The sequence below is a fragment of the Hippopotamus amphibius genome, chromosome 6 (assembly GCF_030028045.1).
Source record: "Hippopotamus amphibius kiboko isolate mHipAmp2 chromosome 6, mHipAmp2.hap2, whole genome shotgun sequence".
Taxonomy (NCBI): Eukaryota; Metazoa; Chordata; class Mammalia; order Artiodactyla; family Hippopotamidae; genus Hippopotamus; species Hippopotamus amphibius.
In genome coordinates, this window is record NC_080191.1 from 74,994,388 (window position 1) to 75,022,065 (window position 27,678).

The 27,678-nt window shown below is 39.3% G+C and overlaps 1 protein-coding gene across 2 annotated transcripts; it reads right to left on the reverse strand.

The window, feature by feature from the left end:
• Positions 1 to 2,609: 2,609 nt before the first annotated feature.
• Positions 2,610 to 27,678, reverse strand: CNR1 (cannabinoid receptor 1). Of its 2 annotated transcripts, none has more exons than XM_057739845.1 (2): positions 27,638 to 27,678; positions 2,610 to 8,134 (listed from the first exon to the last, which is right to left on the reverse strand). In XM_057739845.1, the coding sequence occupies exon 2, from the start codon at positions 8,069 to 8,071 to the stop codon at positions 6,653 to 6,655; it is 1,419 nt and encodes a 472-aa protein (XP_057595828.1). In that variant the 5' UTR covers positions 8,072 to 8,134; positions 27,638 to 27,678; the 3' UTR covers positions 2,610 to 6,652. The 2 variants fall into 2 exon arrangements, with proteins under 2 accessions (XP_057595828.1, XP_057595830.1); XM_057739847.1 differs by lacking the exon at positions 27,638 to 27,678 and having other exon boundaries at positions 6,653 to 7,910; positions 7,986 to 8,071.

Consider the following 27,678-nt stretch of genomic DNA (forward strand, 5'->3'; position numbering starts at 1 on the left):
CAGCTACTCAAGGGGAGTGATGATTCATGCTAGGCAAGTGACAAATAACACAAATGTAATGTATTTTGACATCCCGAATGGGTTTGATAAAGTTTCGAATTGCTGCTGTCTGGAGAATGAAGAAAGGGAAACCCAGGTGTCTGATTAGAACTGTACACCTCATCACACCCCATGCAACCTTGCAATGCGGTGGGAGGAAAAGTTTGGAGCCTAAGGACCCGGGTTGGAGCTCCAGAGATTCAACTCACTGCTAACTGTCCACGTGAACTTGGGCAAGACCCTCACCTATGTATGTGGAAATGTGCTGTAAAACACAAGAATGTTGGGCATTATTTGTACCAGGCATTATGGAAAGAAAGGTAAGTTTTCATCTTTGCATTTACTAGCACAGGGGAAGTTTTCGATAAACACATGTGGAATATATGGCTTTAAATGAGTAATGGATACATAGTGGAGGCACTGTGGTTTAATAAAATTAATATGGGGTTTGGAATCAAGAAGGCCTGGGTTCTTAAGCTTGGCTATGTGGTCTTTACCTCACTGAGATTTTGTCCCACCTATAATATGAAGGTAATGTGCATATATGATAGGATTGCTGAGCGTACACACACACACACACACGTATATATGTATCTATATCTATAGATATGGTGCCAATATAAAGTGCTTGTACAATGCCTGTCACTCATGGGCACAACAGAATGTAGCTTCTTTATTCCCAATTACTAGCTAAAGGACTGGGATAGAAATTGACTGAATAAGAGAAAATGAGTTATTTGAACATGGGTTAATTCTAATACTTATGTTGGTATAGCCCTTCATAGTTTTCAGAGCCCTTCAAAACACTTTACATCATCTGATGCTACTGATATTTTCAGAGCTGGCATTTTTATTGATGAGAAAGCCAAATCACAGGTTGTAGTTTGTTCAAGACCAAACGGCTAGAAAGTGACTGCTCCAGAACTACATCCTGGGTCAAATAAGTTCTTCTCCAGTATTCTCACCCGCATTGGGTATCTTTGACATTTGTCATGATTCTGATGCTAGCCTAAAAGATTGTGCGCTGGATGGGAAACATTTGAAAATTTTCAAAATGGATCAGGCTTACCCAGAGATGTCAGGAATTCTGTTGTTATTATTATTAAAATAAACAACTGAAGTGCTGCTTTAGTCATCGAATTTCTTAGAGTTTAAAGAAAAATTATTCCGTTGCTCTACAAATATTTGAGTACCCACGTTCAAAGCAATGAATAAGGTGCTGCAGTTAATACTGGGGAGTCCCAGGATTACATTTGTCTCTTAACCCAAGACTGCAACTATATATTTTAATTACTCATCCCATTTGTCATCCCTTCCTGTCTCTCTCTTTCCCTTTGCATATGTCACAGGGAACTACATATCTTATAATCCTCTATATTCGTTACTCAGCCTTACCCAGAAACTTGTGAAGTAGTTCACAAGTACCCCAACCTGTATTTCTGAGATGTTCAGATGCACATTTCATCACCTACTAAACTAATCAGATGTGTACACTCCAGATTTCCCTTACCAGCATTCCAGGGACAAGGAGCTGAAGAACAATAATGTGTATTGCTCGCCTTCTGTATTCCAAGATTGAGCCAAGAACTTCACGTTATCACCTTCCAACCAGCAGAAACACTTCCTATAGGATATTCTAAAGGGGATGGTGATATTTTTCCAATTGGAATCATCTAGGGGCAGGTACCATGGAGCTTCTTGCGTACCTCATGTGGTTTTCTGTTTCTACATCATCCTTCATGTGCATTTCAATATAGATGGCAACACTTATTACTGATTGGGATCAGTGTTGATTTTCAAGATGCTATATGAAGATACTGAAATAAGTATCTTATTCCCTTCAAGCCCCAGTATAAAATTTAAGAATTAAGAACACGTCATTTGCTCTTTGTGAGAAGCATTCAGCTTATGCAGTTAACTACAGTGTTTACTAACAGAAGAATGAAGAGTTTTAATTATAGTTATTTAAAAAATAAAGATAACCCATTTTCAAATGTTTGCCAATTTATCGTTTGAAAAATTTAGTCTTCTCTCAAAATGGACTGTAAGCATACTTTATTTCAGATGGTAATAATGTGTAAACTTTGTTGTAATGTTTTTTTATTTCATTATAAAACTTTCAAACTATTTTCTCTGACTGTTCAAATAAAAATTATGTTTTTATAAGTTAAGGTGAAAAGTAATTGTTTTTTTCATATGAATATATGATGTTCAGAATATATGATGTTATAAATTCTTTAGATTTATATATTTTACTGTCTGCTAAGTTCCAATTTAATTTGTACATTGCAAATAGTACATTTGCTTTGATTTACTGCAAAATCATTAAATGCTTTAATTAAGTAATGATTTTAAAAGGTATGGCAGGCTTTTCTCCTTTATTATGTAAATGATGGCTTTTTGCATGTTTTTCCTATGTTAAAAATGAATATATTACTCCAATCTGTCCCCATATTTCAAATAAAGTCTTCATTGCTTTTGGGGAACAAATCAATCTTTTAGAACTTAAACCCCCAGTGTTTTAACATTTGACTGTGAAATAAGGCAGAATTCAAAGACGCTGTATGTTCTTTGTGATAATCTAGGATTTTTATTTGATTCCAGGTAACTTTGGACAATAGACATGATGGGATGTTTTCTCTTTGAATAAATAACAGTTTAATTACATAATTGAAATAAAATATAGCATGGGCTTAATACATTGTAAATATTACAGAAATACTACTTCACTCTAGTAATTTAATGACTGAAGCTACATTGAATAACAATCTTACTAGTACTTGTGTACAAAGTTTTATTACTAACAAAGATATTGCAGCGGTTGCAAGGATGTTACCAGCTCAACAAACATCTAACAATACAATATTCTTCTAAGAGGAAAAGTAATCATGTTTGATTTACAGACAATCAAGAGTTATGTTTTCCACTTGAAACATTGGAAATAAGAATGCAGATCATCTGGTATCTTGCTTCATATTATTACAAGAAAAGGTTTCTTTTCTTGGGGACCCTGGATCCCCAGCAGGCCTAGTACACTAAGCTTATGTGACGATAGCTTCAGGAAGCCACAGCAGCGTAAAGAAACTCTCCTGTCTGAAAAATACTGATTTGTAGGCCACTGCCTAAACATCTGACTTTTTTAAAACCTATTTACATACATTCAGCCCAAATCAGCAGATAAAATGTTTTGTCTATATTACATTAGGCATCGTTAACATTTCATCAGAAGGCCAGTGCAAGACAATTGTTAATAGCCATTGCCCAGCATTTCGGAGATTTTAAAATATCATACAAATATACAGTTAGATTGTGAGAAATCTAATTTTGCGCATGATATTGGTGGTCTCTTTTACAGACACGGGATGGCAGAAATTAATCAACAGGACAGTAACTAGAAGCTACTCATCAAGGGCCTAATTCTCAACAGGCTGGGCCTGTTGCCTGCAGTGTGAGTGTAGACAGCCAAAATCCCATGCACTTAATGCCACATAGACCTGACTCAAGTGACAGGGAGGCTTGGGAATCATCTCGAGTGTAGGCCTATGTCTGTAGCTTCTTCCAGATCCGTGTTTCTTTTACATTTATTTCATAGGTAATGGAAAATTAGGGGTTCTTGGAGACAGCCCTCCTTTTCTAAACGAAACTGTTGGTCTGGGATTGAAAAGTTCATCGTTACTCTGAAGAAATTGAGCAGGTCATCAATTTGGCCCTTTCTGAAGACATATATGATGGTGAAATGCATGATCAGGACACATATGTCAGCCTCAGAGGAAAGCAGATAACTCTGAAGTTAGACCTTATAAAACTTACTGAAATCTAAATTATACTTAAATCAGTGGGTCTCATTAAGGGACTAATTAATGAATGACACTAATGAATAATAATTCTAATGAGTATATTCATTGGGGAGAACATATGAGTCACTTGGGTTAGGAAATGATATTAAAAGTGTCAGAGTGAATCAAACTCATTTAAATGTTTTAAAATGAAGGTGGTGTAACATGTACATGATGATATTTCACAGATATTTCTTAGAATATCAAGAAGCACCAAGTTTAGTGCTGTCAGCCCCTTTGTCCCTTAATTTATTAAATATGATTGAGATCTTGTAAGCACAACACACTATAAAATCTACATTGTATACACACAAATACAGTTTCAAAAGTGAATCCTGGAATTTTTCTACCAATAACAAGAATTTCATCTTCACGGAGTCTTTGTAGCTGTGAGAAGAACATTGGTACTGCCTGGTAAGCTCTGAGATCTGTGGATTAATCTTCAGGGTAATTTGGGACAAAAGAGTTGCAATTCTTCAATGGAAACTAGACCCTGGTGAGTTTTTTCATAAACAATCTTTTCTCCTTCTAAAGAGATCTTATTAATCCTCTAGCACCCTGAGCCCTCATCTGCATATCACAAAGTGGTAAAGTGGGGGAACCAGTAGGCAGATTCGAGCTGTATAGACAATTAAAAGCATCTCAGCTTGGTCCATGAGCCACATTCAGTCTTACACTGCAAGAAAGGACACTGACCCATCAGGCTGCTTGGGTACCACACAGCTAGCAATCACCAGATAATGCTAGCTCTCCACTTCACATCAGGCTATGCAGGCCTCCCAGTCCTGCAAAAGCCATGCTTTATCTGTTCAGGGAAAAAATAGTTTGTAAGTAAAATCTGTCAGAGTCAAGTGGCTTGTTAAGCGTTATCAATGCTTACTGGGAAAGGGCCTAATTCAGGGCACCCGTGGCATCATTAAAGAGTATGAAACTGGGGCATAAGAAGAAAGCAAGTCGTGCTCATCTTTATGCTTTAGCACCTCTTGCTAACCAGGAGCAGAGGAGTGGCCTCGTCTTTAAAGAGACCAAACCTGTACAGAAAAAGCTGAGTGCTAGGTTGTCACCAAGGGCATCTGTGTGAAGCACAGAAGCAGCCACATGACATTCAGGCCTCAATCATGAGTGTGTCAGTTCCTCACTGCCCTCCTCTGTCTCACCCACTGTCTGATAGGCCTTCTTACCACATGAGCCGGGTCTGGTAGCCCCACTCTAGTGAGTGGAGTATCGTGCTACTTAAACTGGGATCACTCTGCCTATACACATAACTGAAATATGTAACCACTGGGGAATTTTTAGAACCACTTGCCTTAGAATGACTTACATCTCCATGGGCTTGATCAATATTAGGTGCTTAGAAACCAAAACACTCCCATTTCCCGACATGAACACTATAAATACAGACCTTGACTTGAAAGTTCATTAACGATGATTCCTTGCTAAACACTGGTCTTGTGAAATACCTAAAGGTCAGTTGAGTGATAACTGACCCAATTTCAAAGGGGCAGAGTTCCAAAGGTTTATGGTCAGTATTTTTATCAACAAGATTTCCAGAAGAACTCAATTTTAGAAACTGAATTCATGTGTAAGAGTGCAGCAAGGGGAACAGCTTACACATGGTCACAGTTTTCTCACTTTAGGACATTACTAGAACAGTCACAAGATAGAAACACACACATACACACATTTATATTCACACTCACACACGGTATAATTTTACTGATCCAGACAATACTTCTTTTCAATTAAGAAAAAATGAAGACTGTTGTTTGGACACCCAGGCATGAAATCTACGTAAACCTGGAATATAGGGATGCAATACTCTTCAAGTAAACAGTGATTGCACAGTGATAACAACATACATTAAGATTGACACATGCTGTCTTGAGAAGTCCAATAAGAGCTAAAGACTAAAGAAAGTCAGAGATGTCAGCCAAAAGTCAATATGCCGTCTCTCTTCTGTTCTGATTGTAATCCATCACCCAACAGAACAGCTATAGTCCAGAAGATAATACAAGTCCTCGTATGAAAATGCAGGACTAAGAAATTTTTAGGTGTCAATGAATTCTGCTCAAGACTTTGGACAGTCTTCAATTCTTCTTGTTGGATTAACAGAAAAATAAACCTTTATGGTTATTTCAATGTCAAATGTAAATAGAGATATTTGAAAAAATATTAAGGTTTTTAAAGTCACAACATGGGCAGTAATGTTTTAAAAAGTGGTCTCATTGGCATATATCCACTGCTTCTGTTCCATTGTTCTTGTAGAAGCCCACCTCGCAGTTTTGCTGGACTAGACAAATATAAATAACACATAGTAAACACTGATACACATCTCACAGGACACACTACGTTTTACAAAATAGCTCTACTTTAGTACTATAACTTGTAAAAATGGACAGCTCTGATACTTCCAGACAAATACATTTCACATTATAATGAAAGTTGTGATCACAAAGGCCTTTTTCTATGGGTACTTGGGCTTCCAGTTGTGTAGCCAAAAGTTTCTCTCCTATTTCACTGAAACTTTGAAGGACCTTCCAGTCCCCTAAGCAACAGGCTTTCTTCACTGTCAGCTCTCGGAGATCTGAGATTGAGGACCTACACTATGGAAACGTTAGAGAACTGAAAACTGATCACGGTGACAATCACCTTTTCACTGAGCGTGGTCAGCTTAAAAAAATATAACCGATGAGACGACAGACTCTTCTGGGTTTTTGAGCTTAAAAAAAAAAAAGAGAGAGAATTTCTTTTCCTGTGCTGCCAGGGACGCGTCTGGCTCACAGAGCCTCGGCAGACGTGTCCGTGGACACAGACATGGTCACCTTGGCAATCTTGACCGTGCTCTTGATGCAGCTCTCCGCGGCCCTGTGGACGCTGGCTGTGTTGTTGGCGTGTTTGTGCAGGCAGTCCGAGTCCCCCATGCTGTTATCGAGAGGCTGCGCGGTGCCTTCGCACGAGGGGAACATGCTCCGGAAAGCATGTCTCAGGTCCTTGCTCCGCAAGGCGTAGATGATGGGGTTCACGGTGGAATTCAGCAGACAGAGCATACTGCAGAAGGCAAACACCGTCTTAATGAGCTTGTTCATCTTCCCAAAGACGTCGTACACCATGATCGCGAGCAGGGGGCCCCAGCAGATGATCAGAACCACCAGGATCAGGACCAGGGTCTTGGCCAGCCTAATGTCCATGCGGGCTTGGTCCGGCCGGGTCACCTGCACCTTGCCGTCCTCGGACGTGTGGATGATGATGCTCTTCTGGGTGCCGCGCTGGATCATGCGGACCGCGTGGCTGTGCGCCTTCCAGAGAATGTACATGTAGGCGTACACGATGAACAGCAGCAGCACGCTGGTGACCCCGATCCAGAACATCAGGTAGGTCTCGTCGATGAGAGGGAAAATGTCTGAGCACACGGATTGCAGTTTCTTGCAGTTCCAGCCCAGGAGAGGCAGCACAGCGATCACAATTGCGATGGTCCACATCAGGCAAAACGCCACCACGGCCTTGGGCCGGGTGACGATCCTCTTATAGGCCAGGGGCCTGTGGATAGATATGTACCTGTCGATGGCCGTGAGGAACAGGCTGCCGACGGAGGCCGTGAACGAGGCCGTGACCCCACCCAGTTTGAACAGAAACACGTTGGGGCTGTCTTTGCGGTGGAACACGTGGAAGTCGACGAAGCTGTAGACAAAGATGACGCTCCCCAGGAGGTCGGCCACGGCCAGGCTGCCGATGAAGTGGTAGGAAGGCCGGCAGCGCAGGCTGCGGGAGTGGAGGATGACGCACAGCACTAGCAGGTTCTCCAGGACCGTGAAGGTGCCCAGCGTGAGGGACAGCACGGCGATGGCCAGCTGCTGGCTGGGGTTCAGAATCATGAAGCACTCCATGTCCATAAAGTTCTCCCCGCACTGAATGTTCTCGTCATTCTCCTTGTAGGAGGACAGAGACTTGTTGTAAAATTCGGTGAGGTTCACCTGGTCGGCGGGGACTAACTGGGGGCTGTCACCTGCAGTCATCTTTTCTTGGAAGGGACTTCCCCTGAAGGAAGTTAAAGGAAATTTCTGAGGGAAGTACCCTAATTTGGATGCCATGTCGCCTTTGATGTCTTCGTACTGAATGTCATTGGCGCCCACGTAGAGGAGGTCTGTGGTGATGGTTCGAAAGGTGGTATCTGCAAGGCCATCAAGGATGGACTTCATCCCCTCCGTCTTCAATTAGGCCACACTCACAGTGACTGAGGAAGAGCCCCGTAGCCGGGAACCCTGATGGGAGGGAAAACAGAGAAGCTGAATGGGGAGAGGACAGGGAGAATTAAAACACACCAAAAACTCCCACCCTCTCCCACCCCCTGCCCGCAATGATTGTAAACACCCCAAATATGTACCCTCCTGTTACTTCATTTCTGTCTCTGAATGTAGGTAAAATCCTTGCCTGAGTCAGTCAACAAAATGAGTCCGTCCCTTAGTTTAAAAAAAGCTGTCCAGGGAATTCCCTGGCCATCCAATGGTTAGGACTCCACACTTTCGCAAACAAGGGCACGGGTTCGATTCCTGGTTAGGGAACTAAGATTCTGCAAGCTGCACCAAGCAGCAAAAAAGATAAAATAAAGCCATGCACTTGATCAATGTACAGAAAAATATACTATATCTAAAACAAAAACACAATTAAAAAAAACAAAAATGAAAAGCTGTCCAAAGTTGATGATGTAGGGCACATACCCAACACATCTGTTTCTTTCATTACTTAAGCTCTCTGAACTCGAGTTGCTGTGTGAGTCCCACGTGGACCTGCAGGGTCTGGTGGTTACGTGAAGGCAATGTGTCTTGGGTGTGGCTGCATTTCAGTTGTGTTATGGAGTGTTTGCCCCCGGCTTCTACGATCACTCACACACAGAGTCCTGATGCTGGTGAGGAAAGCAACTACATGTCACACAATCTCTGCTCTTCAAGACTTTACTGCCTTGTCACACAGGTGAGACCAAGCATACAAGACAACCAAAGAACAAGAGAGTGTGGAGTCAAGGACCAAGTTGTGTGACCTACATGTTGAGTATAGAGGAAGAGGAAGACATTGCTGGGAACTCTAGGAAGCACGTGGCCATGATGGGAAGATCCAGGTTCTAGCCCTGACTCCATCAGGCAAATTTCCTCACCCAGAGAAGATGTCTGAACTGAACCATGGCTTAGGTGAACTTCTAGAATGCCTACGCCAGCCCAGAAAAAAATGTTATGAAGGGTAAACTTGCACTGAGGCTCACAGGAAGAGCAAGATCTTTAACACTGGAAAGTAGTGACAATGGACAGTCCTTCCTGACAGCGACCTCCACGGGTAGTGGGGTGACACCAGCATACACTGGAGAAAGGCCTGATCAGCCAAGGCTTTCCAGGTGGACGGCACTGGAAATAAGGATGGCTAAGACTAGAGGCCAGATTTTCAGGGCTCTTCAGTTCTCAGCTAGGCAATTTGGTTCTGTTTCAAAATAAATGGCCAGAGAATTGGTTCTACTATTTATAAATGTTTGTTTAAAATATGGCTATTGGGTTCTTTAACTTACAAAAAATATTAGAAATACTGAGGGCAGTCTAAGATAGTAGTGTAGAAAGATCCCGAACTCACCTCCTCCCACAGGCCCACCTAATCTACAGCTACAAATGGAGCAATTCCCTCTGAAAAAGACTTGAAAACTGGCCAAATGGCTCTTCACAACACATGATAAAAGGGTCACATCAAGATGTGTGGGAGAGGCAAATGATGTCGTACACCTGAAACTAAGATAATGTTCAGGGTCAATGACCTCAATATAAAAAAAGAAGAAATATTAGTATGGAGTGATATCTATAATCATTTAAAGAATCACAAAAGCCAATATTTTACTTACTAATTGTCTTTTTGTTGTTCCTAAACATTTCACACTGTATTGAGGGGGAAAAATAGTCATTAGCTTGGATCCAATTAAAATGTTCTGAATCCTCCTGTTAAAAGACAGAGACCCCACCTCTCTGAATTAATAATTCATTTATTCATCCATTCCACAAATTGTGGAGCACCCACGATGTGCCAGGCACTGTAACTGGGCACTAGGAACAGATCAGTACCCGGGAAGAGCCCCTGACCACATGAAGTTCAGTGTAGCAGAGGAGACAGGCAAGCTGGCCCTGTAAGTATGGGAAAGCATGGTGACAACTACAGTCAGGGACATACAGGATGCTGTGGGAGCAGCAGTGCAGGGCGCTGAAGGCGGCTTCCCCAAGGAAAGGATGTTTATGCCAAGAGTATGTAGAATTAATGTGGGTGGAGACAGGACACGGAGACATAAAAAAAAAAATCTTTAATGAATACCTGAAATGTCATGATGTAGTCTTTGTTCTGTTTGTTTAGTAAATAGGAATAAGCACAACATGCTAAATGTGGCCCAACTTCCCACATTCTAAGTCCAGGCCACCATCACTGTTCACCAGAACCCACACACAAGCCTGGTGGTTGGTTTTCCCACCCTTGTCTGGACTGATCCCCTTTTGATCACTTGCCAAATAGTTGCTGTGATAATCTTCATAAAATAGGCAGCCCATTATGTGACTCCCATTTCAACCTCTTTGCCTTAAAGACCAAGTTCAAGTTCGTTCACGAGGTTTCCCTTTCAGGCCCATTGCTCTCCAGACCGTCCCACGCAGCTCTTCTCTCTGCCTTCAATGTCCTCCCAGCTGAGGGCTTTCCAGATCTGAACCTCACTCCCTTGTACCCAGAAGCTCTCCACAATCTGTTCTCCCTGAGCAGGATAGCTCTCCACCTCCATCCCCACACCTGCAGGATGAAGTCCAGTAAAAGGCCTCCTTCCCAGGATAATCTAGCCCCTGCCTGTCTCTCCAGCCTTCCTGTCACCACTCCTGGACTTGCCACTTGTACCAGATAATTCAGTCCCATGAACACAGCAAATCCATAGCTTTTCAACTGGGTGCTTTTGCTTCTACTGCTTTTCACACTCCAAACAAACACCTTTTCCCTTCTTCCACCTGGTCAACTCCTTCCCCTCAGTTTGATGTCACCACCTCCTGTAGCTCCCCTGCTCCCGTGATCAGAAGAAGTACCCTCTTTGGGGCTCCTAGAATATCCAAGAGGATACAGCATGGCGCTTACTCAATACTTTAATATTTCTCTGCGGTTACCTCTGTTTTGCCCCTCCCTCCCATCTATTAGATAGTAAGCTCACTGAGGGAAGGAACTTTATCTTAGTATTTAATCACAGGATGTAGCATAAAGCCTAGCATATCGAAAGGGGCCCTATATAAGTTGGTTGATTGAATATATGTATTTCAAGATAGAAAAAAAAAACCCTTTCCTATTTAAGGTGGGGAGGGGTTCTCCCAATCATAATGGGAATAAATAAGCATGTAGCTTGAATCAAGGTATCTATCCTAAAGAGCTATCCAATTCATTTGTGCTAGGAAAACGCTCTATGTAGATGAGGTTATTGACATTTTAATTGAAACCTGCCTGTGTAATGATTCCCTAGCCTAAATACTCATGGAATGAGTCATAGGAAAGGGGCAACTTTGGCTAGATAGAGGTAAACAAGAATACTGGTGATATTTTACCAGACGATGAACAAAGCGAGTATGACAGGTAAGTCAGGAGGCCTCCCATAGTCCTTTCAAGGTCCTGCAGCCCTTCTGCATGATCAGTGTGGCCTCCAGTGGCAGTACGGAGGCATGACCATTCCAAGGGCCCTGAATCCTCCATGGCTAACTTCTGGCATCACTCAGGAACGTGCTGCTTCTTTTGGGAGCCAGTTCAGCCCACCCTCCCGCACTGGTATAGGGCAGGGCACATAGAGAACTGCTTGACCAGAGGCAAGAGCACTAGTGCACGGACCACACAGGGACACCCAGTGTGCACTGAGAGTCTGGTAAAGCCCAACCAAGTGTGCCAGGGAGGTAGGCTAGTTGTGGAGGATATAGAAATAAAGGAGGTGGAAATGAAAGACTGAAGTCCAGTAGGTGCAATGGTTGCCCTGGTTCCTCTATTAAAATCTCTCCTGAGTCCCCAGCTCAGCCTGGCTCCACCTGTTCACTCTCAAGTGTTCTCAGGTTCCCTGTCCAGCCATCTGTCTGTTATATCCTTCCTCACATCCTTGGCTCTTCAGAAAATGTCCTACACGCGCCCACCATTGGGTCACATCTCCTGAATCAACTTTGCTCTTTGTGAGAACTTACATTGGCTCAACTACTCCACTTACATATGGAAGTTTTCATGGAATAGGAAGGACACAGAAGACAATCACGATCTGTGAGAGCCATTAACGGTCCTGGTACATCCTCAAATCTTACTTTTGCTTCTCAACTGCCACCCATACTGAAACACACAGCATCTTACTGGCCTGGAGATGATTCCCTGCTCCTTGAATCACTCTTGCATGTCTTCCTCCTACCCCTTCCTCTGTCTGAAATACTCATCTCCAAGCTCTCTGTTAAATATCTTTCTGAGACCTCCTTGACCTGCCCTTCCCACCAGGCAGAACTATTTCCCCCAATTTTCCTGTCTATTATAAACCTCATCATAGCACTTACTCATAAGTTTACATGTTTATTTCCATAACTAGAATGTGCTTTCCTAGCACAGGAATGGTTTGTTTTTTTTTTTTTTCCTTATGTGATTCACCGGCCTGATAACACGATAGCAGGCGAGTGGGGGATGGGGAAGGCTGGACACCCTTAGAAATCTTCCTATGAACCTAATACGGTGGCAGTTGAATTTCATTAACTGATGCATGAAAGCCATGATTAAATAATATGTTTAACTGCCTTTTCTTAAAATTAGAAAAGAGAAAGGTAATTGGTTCAATGGACATTTGGCCTGAAGACCAAAACTTGAGCCCAGCATTTCCAAGCAGCTACTGGGAGCCAATCTATGACCTCCAGCCCATAAATCATCTTCTCTCAAGCAGCTACTTCTCCCTTCACACTCCCTAATTAAAAACTAATTTATTTGACACTTCGATTATTTATATGTATATATATCCCATTCATACAATTCAAAATGTACAAAAAGATATACAGCAAAGAGCCAGTCTAACCTCTCCCATTCCGATGTTCCAGCCAGCCAGCTTTTCTCCTCCGAGGCAAGAAGTTTCTTGGTGCTCCTTCCAGCAATATTCCATGCATATTCAAGCAAGTATATATACATGTATTCCCTCTTTACTTTCTTTTTAACAAACACTAATATACGTGCTGTTCAGCACCTTGTTTTTCCACTTAAAAGTACACCTGAAGACAGGTCCATACCAATACACAAAACCTCCCTTGTCATTGAGCAGCTGCCTTGAGTATCTGTTAGATGGATGTGACCAGCCTCCTGCAGATGCAGGTTTAAGTTATCATTTCTTGCTGTTGCAAACAATGCAGTCATACTGTTTTTCACATTTCTTACGGTATTGTGAATAATCTTTCTAGTTGCCCAAGCCCCCACCCCAGACTTATCCTGGATTCCTCCTCCTCCTTGGCCTCTATAATCAGGTAGACCACTAAGTCTTGCTGATTTTCCCCTTTTAAGCATTATAAAGAGCTTATTATATGTGGGTGGCCCTCTGAGCCGCTGATGTATATCAAATTATTTTCACAGTAGCCCTGTGAGGTAGGTGCCATTATTATCCCCATTTTACAGATGAAAGGCACAGAGAGGGTAAATAATTTGCCATTCACACAGCTAGTAGGGGCAGAGCCAGCACGAACTCAGAGGTTCTGGTTCCAGAGCACTGTTGTCCAATAAAAGTGGAATGCAAGCCACATAGGCAATTTTAAAGTTTCCATCATCTAGATGAAAAGAAAAAGGTAAAAGGTGAAATTAATTTTAATAATATATTTTATTTAAGCCAATGCATCCAAAATATTATCCTTTCAACATGTGGAACTAGCCACATTTCAAGTGCTTAATAGTCACATGTGGCTAATGGCTACCATATTGGATACTGTAGGTCTGGAGCTGCTTTTAACCTTTATGATGCATCATCTCCCTAACCTAAGACAGGGATGCCACTATCTCCCTTCTTGCATCCACTGATTCCAACCAGTCAAAGCACTAGTAATGGAGAGAACATTGAATTAGGAGTTAGCAAACCAATATTAGTGTTAGACCTGTATTTGGGTAAGTAGTTAATCTTTCTAAAGCTCCTTATTTCATCTGTAAAATGGGAAGGAGAAGGAGAAGGAGGACAGGGAGGCTGTCTCAATCATAATATTGTTCTAAAAATTAAATGAAAAAAAAAAGTGCATGTAAAGTACTTATCATAGTGCCTGGCACAAAATTTAAGCCTTCAATAAATATTAATTATTATTATCATTACTTAGTATAATGGCTCTTTGCCGTATATTATTAATTATACTTCCAGATAATTCATTGCCTTAATTAGATCATAGGCTGCTTACTCAATTTTTATTTTTGTCTCAGCACTTAAAGCACGAAGCACATAGAAGATACACACATGGGTGAAGGAGGAGGAAACTTCATTGCATGTCTATTACATTCCAGGCATTTGAGAGATTCTGCATATATTCTATCATTAAATTGTCATGACAATTCTATCAGGTGCTTATTTATAATTCCCATTTTGCAGATAAGGAAATGGAGACCATTAGACTTTAAATAAATTTTCTAGAATATGAAGAGTTTGTAGCTGAACCCATGTATATACTCTTTTAAGGACTAACAGTAACTAGGATAAAGCCATTTTGCATCTTATAGTATATTCTAGTCTTCCAGCTTCTTACAAGCACGAATTAAGGCATTTTGCCAATAGTAATTAAGACTACCTCCTACTAAATCACTCTTTCCTATCCCAGCCCATCTAGGTAAATCTGCCTGCTGGCATGTCCTCAAGGATGAAAATTTTAGTCTTTGGAAGAGCTATAAAGCTTCTTCAGTAAAGACAAAGGATTACAAACATTATTTCAATAATTCAAAACATGTGTGCCTGTGATTGACTCTATATTAAGATCACCACATATGTGATCACAATTTCCCATTTTAATGTGACCAAGTGCTTTCATTAAAACAAACTAGCTCGTTAAAACCTGAGCCAGGGCACAGTTTGGTTATGAAATATAGAGTAATTTCTGCCCAATATAAGCCAACTTTAATTAAAGAATATGGTTAAAAATATACATGGATTTTGTGCAGTTCAAGGATCTTAGTAATGTCAAAATGTCACTGTGCACAGGCTATTCGAACAGTTAATGGGATCATGGCAGGAAAACTGTGCTCTGCATTTTGGTAATTCCTTCCTTTATTTCTACATTTGGATTATTACAGTAATTTCCACCTGATTATTTATTTATTTATTTCACATTGAGAGTTTTCTTTGAGAGTTCATTAGTAATATAGTTTAGGCTTTGGGGGATGCAGCTACCATCAATTTTGTTTTTGTGTGCTACTGGGAAAATCACAATTGGAAATTTTCAGCAAGATGCGTAGATGTACCTATTAAAGAAGCAGTTGGTTTTTATTACTATTATAGTAATAGAATGATTGAATAACATTTAAGGGGATTTTCCTAGAATTCTGCTTTTAAAATATAAGCAACATATTCTAACAATTTAGACTGTAAATCATGCATTTATAATAACAATAATAAAAATAATATATTGAATCTCTTATTTTAAAAAAAAACTTCAGTTTTTTAGAATAACATCACCTGTTCTTTTTGCCCTTCTCTCTCTATGCACACCTGCTTCTCCATCTACCACCTCCAAACTTATACATCATCTAGCAGGACATGGGATCATCGAGAAATTTTTATGGGCTTGGCAGCAGTATGGTCTTTAAAAAGTCTACGCAAAGACCATGCCTTTGTTTCTATAAACATTAAGGGTATAAAACATACATGTTCTGATTAGGACAGGCATGGAGTGAGTCCTCAAAACAAGACTTCAAATAGAGTCTTTTCTATACCAGTATAATTTAATAGTAGGGTATTTTAGTATTCATTGCCCCATTGAAGACCTTTGTTTTAGAGAAACACTTCAGTAGTCTAGATATTTGTCACTGTTGATTCTGGAGTCAAAATCCTTGCAGCATCTCTGGGGGAACAGGCACTAGATAGTATTTTCTTCCTGCAGGATGTCATGTCCAGGAAGGCAGAAAACCCTCCAGAAGCATCAGAAGCACTGGGGCTCCCAACATAGTTACAGATTGTATCAGCCCACCAGGCTCCTTTTCTAGATTCTAAGTTTGTAAATGCTTTAAGGAAATAATGCCAAGCTCATCGTGTCTAGATTGATAGGCGTCCAGGGTACCAAATGGAGGAGCCCTAGGCCTTTTCTTAATCACGTTGTTTTCCTGAGTTTGTTGGTTCTGTCTTGTTCTGCTTGGCTAACCTTATAAGAGAGTCTTGTGAATGGTTCAACAGAAGGAAGGTGCCAGTGGCTATATTAGTTTGTTATTTTCCATTTGTTTCTGGGAACAAGTCTGGTTTCTCTTAATTTGATCAAGAAAAATAACTTGCTAATGTATGTCTCTAAAAGTTAGTAAGGAAAATTTTAGCTGACTCTGATAACTGCATTGTCTAAGGCATGTCCTTAATATACACTACAGACATTATGGCCAACATGACAACTCGATCAATGAGGCTTTTGTTACAGCTGATGGGCAACTGAGTCTCCTCTACCTCTTGCCTAACCAGTTGAGTTTTGGAATTCTTAAAGTAGTTTGGTCACTTATTGCATCATCTTCACTAGCAAAGATTGACTTAATTATCCTGATAATTCAGGCAAAAATACATAATTCTTCTTCCTTGTGTTAATGTTCGCTCTCTTTCCCATATATAAAAGAAAATTCCATTCTGCTGGTAATGCTCGGTTGGTTCTGAAAGGCTTAGCTTTTCTTATATTTTGTAACATAGAGCAGGCGTTATTAAATGTACCCTTTTCTCTGGTCTATTCTTACTAACAATATAAGAGATTTTTCATTAAAATTATAAATTAATATGAACTAAATAGACATTAGGACACTTATAAGGCTATACTTCTGTTCAAATTTAACCTGAAGTATGCCTAATTATTTAACATTTAAAGGCTTGTTAAAACATAAAGAATTTCAGGGCTCAAGAAATGACACCTTTAAACTACATCAAATTAAGCACTCACTGTCAGAAGGAAAGCCCAGCACAAAAGCAAATTAATGATACAAATGAACTGATTCCTTACATTTGTTGACTTTTATAACCAATCCCGTTAATCATTTAATTTTGCTGTGCTGTTTTGATGTTTCCTCCTACCAAGTGGCTTTGCTTTTTTGGGGGGAGGGGGGCAGCGGAGTAGGGAAGATACCTTTTCTATAGAAGCTGTAAGGAGCATAATTGAAGCAGCCTTCCCTTAAAATAGATTCTGCAAAGTTTGCAATTCAATAGAAGCCCTGGCCCATATACAAAATACTCCATAAGACTGTCTTTATCTTGCATATGAGGTTTGATCAATAAAGGCTGAAAGCAATATGCAGAACCCAGTAGGTAGGTTATCTTGACAGTTCATTGCCAAGGACAGCAATGGTTTAAAGTGTTCTACATGTTGTCCAATGGAGCAGCAGACCTTTCAGTGTCTTCATTCACCTTGCAGCAAAAAAGTATCTTCTCTTTGAATTCGTGAACAGACAAATGAAGTCCAACTAAAAAGCAAGTCTTGTCTGCCCAGGCTCAAATCTCAGAGTGACTGGGTGACTAAGGTGATTAAATGCACAACAGAGAAAATTCCAATTCCCAAATATTTTCAATCAGAAACATGTTTATGTGCCAAGTATCATGTTAAGGATATGTATTATTTTTAATATTTACACGAATTAGGAGCTATTACCATTCACATTCTACACATGAGAAAACGGAGGCTTAGAGCGGTAAAGCTTTGCCCAGTGTTTCCCACTATAGAGGATGGAGTTGGAACTTCAACCCAGGTCTGCATAACCCAACGTCCCTGCTCTCAACTTCGAGGTCCAGGAACCATTTAACAAGACACTCTTCTTTCCACTTCTAAGGAAAGGGGAGAATCGATTTTGAGAAAGGAGGTAATAAATACTACTTAATAATTTTACACAGTGAACAGCTAAAATCTGAAGGAATGATCTGTTGACAGTAAAAAGGTTGCCCATAGCACTTACAAATCATCCTTGTCCCATGGGCTTTAGGGATGAAGTATGACAATTAACTATAAGCTATAAATCCTAGCCCTTATTTGCAGTGGCTATTGGCAAGTAATAAATAAAATCTAACTTGTCTTTGCCACTATTTTTAAAAAGTACGTAGATTTTTTTTCTTCAGTAGTCAGTTATAAGGATTGTGGGTGGTAATGACAGTTTTCACGACACCAGGGAGGAAAGGAGAGGGCACCTTCTTTAGGTCTAATGAGACATGATGGTTGTTAGTTGACAAAAGCTTGAAACATCTATTGCCCATACAGAGATATTCAGACTCAATAAAAATCACTCCACTTGAGCAGCGTGGTTTTCTTATGCCCAGAGAGAGGATGCCTCTCTGTGATCAGTTCTTAAGATTCTGCCTGGAATCAAGACAGAAGAAACTATGTAATCTTCAGTAGGGCTCCAAAAAGGGAATGCGTGTGACTGACTCTTGGAGCCTAAAGGGCACAGAGCTGTGTTACTACAGCAAGGTGGCAGATGGATATAAAGTTATAGGCCCCTTACATGCCTCGTGTAACATATTTTTATTGGGCATGTGCTCTGCGCTAAGCACTGAAGACATTGTCTAGCCATGTATCACACCTTGATAACGGATATGGGTCAACGAGGCAAGGGAAATGATTCTCCACTGCAACCAACCCATCAAATAAAGCCCATCCATCTACCCTTCCCTCCCACAGAAGACAGAATTAAGTAGGATATGAATACAGGTAATAGGCAGATGATACCTCATCATCAAATAGTACTGGCTTGGGTAAATCCCCTCCCTGTATGTGTTTTGCAGTTTTCTCCCTGGAGAGATGGCAGGCAATGCTGAGTCATCCCGTAGCCATCTTTCTTGTGTCTAAACCTTTCAAATCATCAACACCTTGCGAGTAGAGACCTGTATTATATGGTCTTGAATGTCCTCTGCCTGGTGCAGTGCCTGGTACTCAATGCCTGTTGACTAAATGAACGTTGGCAGTAGAGCAGAGCCATCCCAGCAGAATGACTTTTACCTGTGGACAGTTTTCCTTGGCATAAAGTCAGCTGATCATTCGGGAGGTAAACCTGAGTCTTGGTCTCCTACAAACATCCATCTGAAAAGGACTGCCCAGCTGTAAAATTTACATGAAAAGCATCAACAACTGTTTATCCCAGGACCTTTGATCTCAGTACCAAACAGAAATTATACTGACGGTGAGTATAAGTTATGGAGAAAGATCAGGTATTTACTTTTTATTCCGATTCTTGTTCAGCCTGGGTGTGTATTATGAACCTCGATGTTTTGCCACATGACAACGACATATAAGGAGATTTTTGTGAGGTGCACAACTGTGGATTAGGATTTACTGCGAGTGAATCCTAATTCTATGCTGTTGATAGACCTTTAAAGACAGTGTATGAAATTATGATTATAATGGACTTTTTCCTTCCCTCAAATGCCTGCTATTATGCACTGATTTTTCCCAAGTGGGTTTCTCCATGTGCAAGTGTGTTTTCAAAACAACTTGTCAAGAGAAGTTATGTGAAAATTCAACTACTAGATGGAGTGGCTTTTATAAGCCCTCAGGAATCAATTTGTTACTCTATTCAGCGGACATGGTTCTTGCTTTGGTTGAACGACTTCTCCTGCTAACAACATTTTATGCATTTCACAACTGAATTAATTTAAACGTAAATAAGAAAATATGTTATAGAGGGTTAAAAATGGGTGATTACTATTGCCTACTAAAACGAAACTTCTAATTGCTCTTCTGAGGCAAAGGGCATTGAGAAAATTTAATATATTGATAAAAATTAATTGTGAGTATTTGGAATTGTGCCTCAAGAAAGTAATTAAGAATGAGTAAAGGAAAGTCGTTATACTGAAAACAAATGACATGTTTATGCCAAGAGATGCTAAAAGTAAGAAGGGAATGTCTCAGGAGCCCAAAATCAATTCTAATAACAAATTCAACTCATTTCTATTTTATGAAACATTTGGCTTTCCAATTTTCAAATTCGAAATCACCAACACAGGTCATAACTCTGTGATGAAAAAGAATGGAAAATTATTTTCTATTATTACAGAAGCTAAGATGGAATATTTCACAAGTTAATATTTATTCAAATACTCATACAAATCAAGGATACAGTAGTTTTCTAAATCATTCAATTTCCTTCCTATCACTTTCTCACTGGAATAATTTTAAACATTTTTATTATTGTGTAAGTTCAGGGCTCCATTTAAACATGATTTTAAAAACTAGGTACTTACATATCACCTACTTCAGTTGAAAATCACCCACTTTAATAAAAAATTTTTTCAGTGTGTACGAACAATACACGATATAAACAAAAAATATGCTTTCAAGATGCAAATTATAATGTACAAACAGAGCTAGAAGAACTTGGTTTCAGTAATGATGTGAAATATGCTTTGGAAATGTGGTAACAAATTGGATGCAAGTACAGAATTTTTATGCCATTGAAACCATGAAGTAGTTCTATTATACTTCAGAGTTTGACCTTGAATCAGGGTTTGTGTAATACAACTATGTGATTTTGAACAGAGTTGAGGAACTAAAAGTATTCAGAAAAAGTGACGTGAAGAACTAGCAAATAAGGTAGTTGAGCATAGGCTGGACATTCCAGGGTACATCTTAAAGAACAGTCTGAGAAGTCACATGTGGTTTGGAAGTGCAGAGTTAGTTATTTTATAGGTCAGTGGCTCTCAAAGGATGCTCTCCAACCAACAGCATCAGCATCATCTGGGAACTTGGGAGAAATGCAGTCTCAGGTCTGACCTGAGACCTACAGAATCAGAAACTCTGTGTTTCTGGGTTGGGGCACATCTGTGTTTTCACAAGGCCTCCAGGAGATTCCAAGACACTCTAAAATTTTAGGACCATTGTTAAAGATGACGGAGATCTGTGAAAAAGACTAGATAGGGGAGGAAAACAGAACTAACCTTTAAGAAGAACAGAGGTGAGATAGGAAGAAAGAATATTCTATGAGTATAGGTTTTTCCATCATTGAAATGGATTGCGAAGAAAGCCCGCTCATGATAAAGTAGTCTCCCACAGAAGATCTTCAAAACCAAGCTTTTCCTATTTGACTGGAATCGAACAATGTAGTCTAGCCTGAAAATACATATAAGGAGTGAAGAATCTCTCAAGGATTTTCAGTCTACAATCCAGAGCTTCTCTGCACTTTTTCAGGAAATTTGTTTGCTAGATCTTTTGTCCAGCAAAGAAAAGTGGCTTCAAGACATAACATGTACTTACCCAGCATGCAGACGTAAATTAAAAACTGCACACTACTTTCTCTGAATTCTATTTGCAAAGTCTATGGAAAGTTTGATAGGACTGCTAACTATGTCTTTCAACATCATTGTGAAGGAACCTATGATTACTGAGCATAAAAGAACAGGAAACAAGTAAAAGTAAGTCACACTCCAGCTTATTTTCTTGTTAAGCTGGAAATGTTTCAGTTTGTTCTTTTTTTCTCAAAACCATAAAATAATGTATCACGGGAGATGAACCCAGAAAATGACAAACTAAAATGGAAATTTTGCAGTAGGCCCGAGTAATGCAAATCTACTGCAAATTATCTTACAGAGTTACCCTGGTAATTATGCAATTTGCATTGCTTATAGCTGGCAGGGATCTTTCAAAAATACCTACAAGTTATAAATATATGGAAATATATCCTAAAGCACTTAAATATATGATTCTGGGCAGACTGTTCCCTCTCTAATTATTTCATCAATAAAAATGGATCATAGATTACTCATAATTAGTTTCCTCAGCCAAGGACTAAAATCATTCAAAGATTTCCCGTTTCTTAAATTTGTATGAACTTAGATCTAATTTCCAAAAGTAGTTGTGCATTTTCCAAAGTCAAATTCCCACATAGGCGAAGATGCAGAATTCTTTGGATAATCTTTTGCTTACTTTGCTTATGAGTTAAGTTGTTTAATTTTTTTTCTTTTAGGTGTTTTTTTTTTTCCTTTTTCTCCACATGCATATCATTTGTTCACCACAACTTGTACAAAAGCTAGAGAAAACATTTACAAATTCTGGTAGCAACACATTACAATGAGTTGAAAATATGGTCCACTTAAGAAGTAACACTGGAATAAACCAAAATACACAGATCACAGTGGTATTAAAATAAGCCTCTCTTACAAAGAATAAATCAAGTTAATTTATTTTTAAATATAGCTGAGTTAAAAGCAAACAAGAGTGACAAAGGCATACTACCTACGATATTGGTTCACTTGCTCTATTAGAAACATCTTTTTTAGCTACCTGACCAACAGAAATCTATGTTATAAAATTTTCCAGAACAAATGTCCAATGTGAAAGTAGAATTTTTTTTTAAAGCATACAGGAATTTATCACCAATTTAAATGTAAAACTCCTTTTAACTCAATTTACAGAACTCCTATTGACTCCAATTTTCTTCTCTAAATATATGGTCTAAAGAACCAATAAAGAAATGATAAAGGAAAAAGGCGAACCCTCCCATTTCAATGTAAACTTTGAAAAACATTATTTCCTAATTATATTTTATTTTAATTTTATTTAAATATACTACTGACATACACAGTGTGTGAAAGCATTTGCCATATTCAACTCCCACAACAGATTGCCTGGCACGTCTTTGAAAAATGCTTCTGCTTTTCTTTAAAAAGCAATAGCATGGAATTTGCTAGTGGGGATGAAAAAAAAATAGATATTACACTGTCAAATTTTGGAAACTGTGCTGCACTTTATCTCCTGAAATTAAAGAAGAAAATTTTTAATTCTATTCAGAGTTGATAATGGTGGTAAGGAACCATGCCAGAGGTATCAAATTTCTCTTCAACGAATCCAAACTCTAAACAATTAGGACTCCAAATTAGAGTGGTAAAATAAGACGTTAGATAATAAAATATTGTACTCCTAGGGAAAAATGATGTGCCATCTGTGTTAGGAGAAAAGGGAACTTAAATCTCTTATTGCATTCAAAAATGCAAAATTTGCTTTAAGAAACTTATTCAAAAATACAGACTATAATGCAATTATAGAACAGGGGCTTAAGAAAAAAAAAGAGTTGGCTAAAAAAGCACTGATTCCCATCAGACCAGTCTCAACTTGCATGTTCAATAAGAATAGAAAAGAAAACAAACAAACAAAGCAAAACTTTGAAAGCCTTCCTAAAGTGCAGGTGTGAACACTTCTCCAGCTGGGGCTAAAACAGAATTCATGGTATTTCGGAACAACTGCTATGACGCTGACAGACCCATTTGCTCAGGTTCGGGAAGTAAACAATCCTTCCCTCAAAAACCCACGTGAACACAACTCTGAACCTTAGAATCCCATGCTCACTAAGTTATGAAATTAAACTGTCCAAATGAAACTTTCAGAGGATATCCCAAAGGTATTCACCAATAATCTGTATGGAAAGTACTTCAAATATATGGCAAATAGCTATAAAAACTAGATCCAGAATACATTTGTTATCGCAACTGCCCTAGAAAAACTGTTATAATGAAATGCACTTTATTTTCTATGAGGCACCCTGTTCAGTGAAGAAATATGACCCAGGAAAGCTTTTCAGTAAATATTTTATGGTAAGAACTAGAGGTAATCACACTGATTACCTTATGTAATAGCTTTGACCTCTGATTACTGATATGTCATAAACATCTATTATCAGTGCAGGCTTGTTTGAGACAGAAGTTCATCTAACCTCAAACCATTTGAAGAGTACCAAGAGAAGCACTGGAAAACCACTAAAACTGCCTTCCCCTTTCCTCCTCACAAACTTCCTATAGTGTTAACTTGCTTGTGATAGCATTATAACGTGTTATATCCAACAAATATACTTATATTAATATACATCTTGTGACACAGTAATAACCTAGTGTATCTTCTCCCAACTTTCTTTCCAAAATTAATACACAATCAGCAAGATTGGTGAAAACTGTGTTAAACACATCAATCAGTGTCTATGAGAAAACTATAATCGAATGTGGTTCTGCCTATTCTGTCATCTTTGCAAGATTCTTAGAACACAGGAGACTGGAACAGATTTCCACTATCCTGGAAAATAAAAACAGCCTTGTTTTGATCCAAGGTGGATACTTCCTTTTGCCTTGAGTCTTCCACGTCCATCTGCACAGCTGCCGTGAATTTGGACGTTTCCCCAAATTTGTAGTATTTATTTAAAATCTGCATCATATATGCAACTACATCAAGGCAACGTCTCAATTTTTATTTTGGTCTTGATATACATGTACAAAAAAGTTTGTTCAGATATATTTATAAAAGTGTATTTATACATCTTGGTCACCTTAAATTATGCAGTATATAACTTGACATTATATATACTCTGGATGATATTTACTGTTTCTTTTAGTCCAGAAAATATTTGGGAGAAATCTGAGTTGATCTGTAATATGTTATACAGTCAACCTAATCCAATCTAAGAATATATGGATTAGTGACTTAAATGGTTATCAAAGCATTAAATAACAATTCAGTTACAAAGTGTTGAACCTTCCAATCCCTCAAAAACAGCATTCATGGGGTTATAAGGTTAACATTATCAAGGAGACAGGACTAGGAAAGAGCTGGAGATTCAGGGGGGGAAATAGGAAGTTAAAATTTTGCCAATACAAAATGCATCCATTGGTTTTGATTTCCTCTTATTCTTTAACTTCTCGGCCAACTTTCAGTCTAGAAAAGCAAAATCAGCAGAGCTTTCAGCCCCTCAAAATATAGATATGCGATATATAAACCTGGCCTTGGCATAGCTTTCCACAACAGTGTTGGGTCCGGGTCATTGCAGAGTCAGAAGCAGAATTATAAATCATTTAAACTCAAAGGCTGGCTTCACTCTAATTTGTTAGTTCAATTAAAAAATGATGACTACGAGAATGAAAGAGACAGGCTTACACTGGTGGAGACACGGCATCCCTTTTTGCAGGAATGAAAGCTCTCATCTGTGTGCTTCATGCAACTGAGCTAACATCATTACCCCAAGAATAACAGGCAGCAAACTAACAGACAGGCTCCATCTTCCTAACCCAATTCAAGACGCTATAACCAAATCTCGTTTTTCTCATCATGTGTTGTTAAGGTATTTCCAAATTTGATTTATTACTCTTTTTTGCAGCATTCCTGGAGAGCTAATTATGGGAAATAATCCCTTTCCTTATGAGGCCAACTGTTTTCTGGGAAGAAACATTTGGTAAGCCTGGTGAACCCTAAACTGCTATTATAAGTTCCATTTCATACTAGGTTATTCTAATACAGCCAAGTGTTCCAATTCCAATTCCACATACTAATATGCAAGCTAACCTAGGAGCTTGTCTAAATTTCCTGGTGGTTCGTATTAATTCAGAATCAAAGCAAAGAAGAATGTCACACAATTGTTTTGAGTGAGTTTTTCAGGCTTTGCCTTAGTAATTAATAAGCTGACACCGCATACTAAACACATATCAACACAATCGCTGGGGCTGCTTCTTTCTTGAGAAAATAGGTAAACCGATTTGAGGAGTTTTCTTTTGGAAGAGACTGTGATAGGCCACAAATATAGTGGTTCTTCTGGAGAATTTCATTCCCAGCAGTTTCATCTTGGTAACATTTAACAATTTCACTATTTTAACATTTTGAAATGCCAAAAAGAACACACTGATCCTGCAGCTAGGCTTATTAGAGAAGAACAATCTCACAGGCGAGACAGGGAGGCACGTGGTCCACTGGGAAAAGGGTAACAGAAAAAGACAGAAAACAGTGGATAACAAACAAAGCCGAGCACTACTCCAACGTGAGATCGGATTTTTCACCAGAAGGAGAAACTTCACACGCCAAAGTAAATAATATCACCTACAGCTTGTTTAAGGGACTAGGCATGATATTCTTTTTATATGCACATATACCGATGCTATCTATTAAAAGTGGGGAGGGGGCACAAATACAATTTGCCTTCCTAACAATGAGTATGCAAGCATAGTAATTTTATTTTTGAAAGGTCAGAACTGAGCATTTGCCCCCTGTGGCATCATTTTACCCCCAGGGAGACCTAGGAACACAATGAGACCTTTCCCCATCAGACACTGGATACCTACCTCAGCCAAGATTGCTGCTTGCCTGGAATGGGAGACATCCTTGGAACAAAAAGAGTCCGTTTACAGTAAATTCTCTTGATAATCTAAAATGGATTAGTTTTTAAAAACCACGTCCAAGCGTCTTGCCCAACTGTGGTAACTGCTATTGTACCTACAGTAACCGCCTGCAGTATGCAACATTTAAAATTCTGGAGGTGCGTGGATTCTGTTCACATGTAGATAATCAGAAAATAATCTGTCTCACTTAAGAAACTATAGGTAGCCGTTTATTTTGAGAACATTGCTCTTAACTGAGTTAGAGAGTGGGGGAGGGGCAAGGAGTACCAGGAGAAAAAGGGACAGAGAAAAATCAATCAGTATATCTTCTCTTGCAAACTGTCAGTAGGGTGGGATTAGAAAAGCAACACTTTAAATCAGATACAGTCCTATGGGAACCTTAAAGGTTGGTTGCTCTGAGCTTCTCAATATTCTGCAAAATAGATTGATGGCAGTGGTCACCCACTAATACTCAGTATCCACTGAGTTTCCCTGGAGAAACTGCATTTCCCCCTTTGTTCACAAGACATTAACTTGTAATAAAAATGAGAAGAAGTTATGGGATCCACTGAGATACATTTCAACACCTTTAAAACCAGTAGATCCGTTCTAATCTTTGATTGGATTAAATGCCCAAGGATGCTAATATATCAAGAAAGCAACAACAAAGGCAAGAATAGCACTTATCTGAAGGAAAATAAGAAAAGATGGGAGACAAAATGATTAATAGGTGACTAATTTTTTTCTCATCTGTTCAACTGAAAATTAAAATCAGAAACATGCATGTTGCTTTTAAACTTTCAAATGACCAAATGACAGTTTCTCGCGTCTGTCACAGCAACACATTTTCATTCAGGAGCTGATCCATTCGTGATTGTGAGCCTTGGCAAGACACGTCTTTTAAAAACACATCAACTTTTTTCATCTAATGGCTAGTTCTGAATTGAATGGTTCCATCACCATTCAAATTTAGATATCAGTTAAATGCTCATTTATTTTTCCTCAAAGAAGAGTGGTTCCTGTAGCTACATTTTTCTACGCAAAAGTTTATTATCTGATATATATTTCTTTATATGACATTTTATATTTGACTTCAGACAGTTTCTAGGTTTGGTGCAGACATTGATGTATTTCTCCGGGGAGACTTAGTTGCTGATACGGTTTAGAGGCATTTAAGCACCAACTCAAGCGCCCGTTTTGCAAACATGCACAATTACACATTTTCCACAAACAGACATCAGTGCATACAGAGAGCCAGGTGCACACACGTTCAGTAACTAGTAAATGGTAGAAACCTCCAGAAGTAGCAGAGACCACAGTTAACAGGGGCTATAAGGCTTAGTAAACACCGATGCACAATTCGCTCACACGGAATAAGTACTCCACGAAGGACACTTGGGGACCACACTGGTCAGCACCCGAGCGGGCAGGAGGCGGAAGTATTTACACACGCAGCTCTGCCAGGTCTTACCCTTCGCATCCCCCGGTCCTCGCGGGAGAAGCTCCCTCGGC

Bases quoted from the DNA above. Each gene is read 5' to 3' on its own strand.
- CNR1 (XM_057739845.1), bottom strand. From the start codon at position 8,071: ATGAAGTCCATCCTTGATGGCCTTGCAGATACCACCTTTCGAACCATC.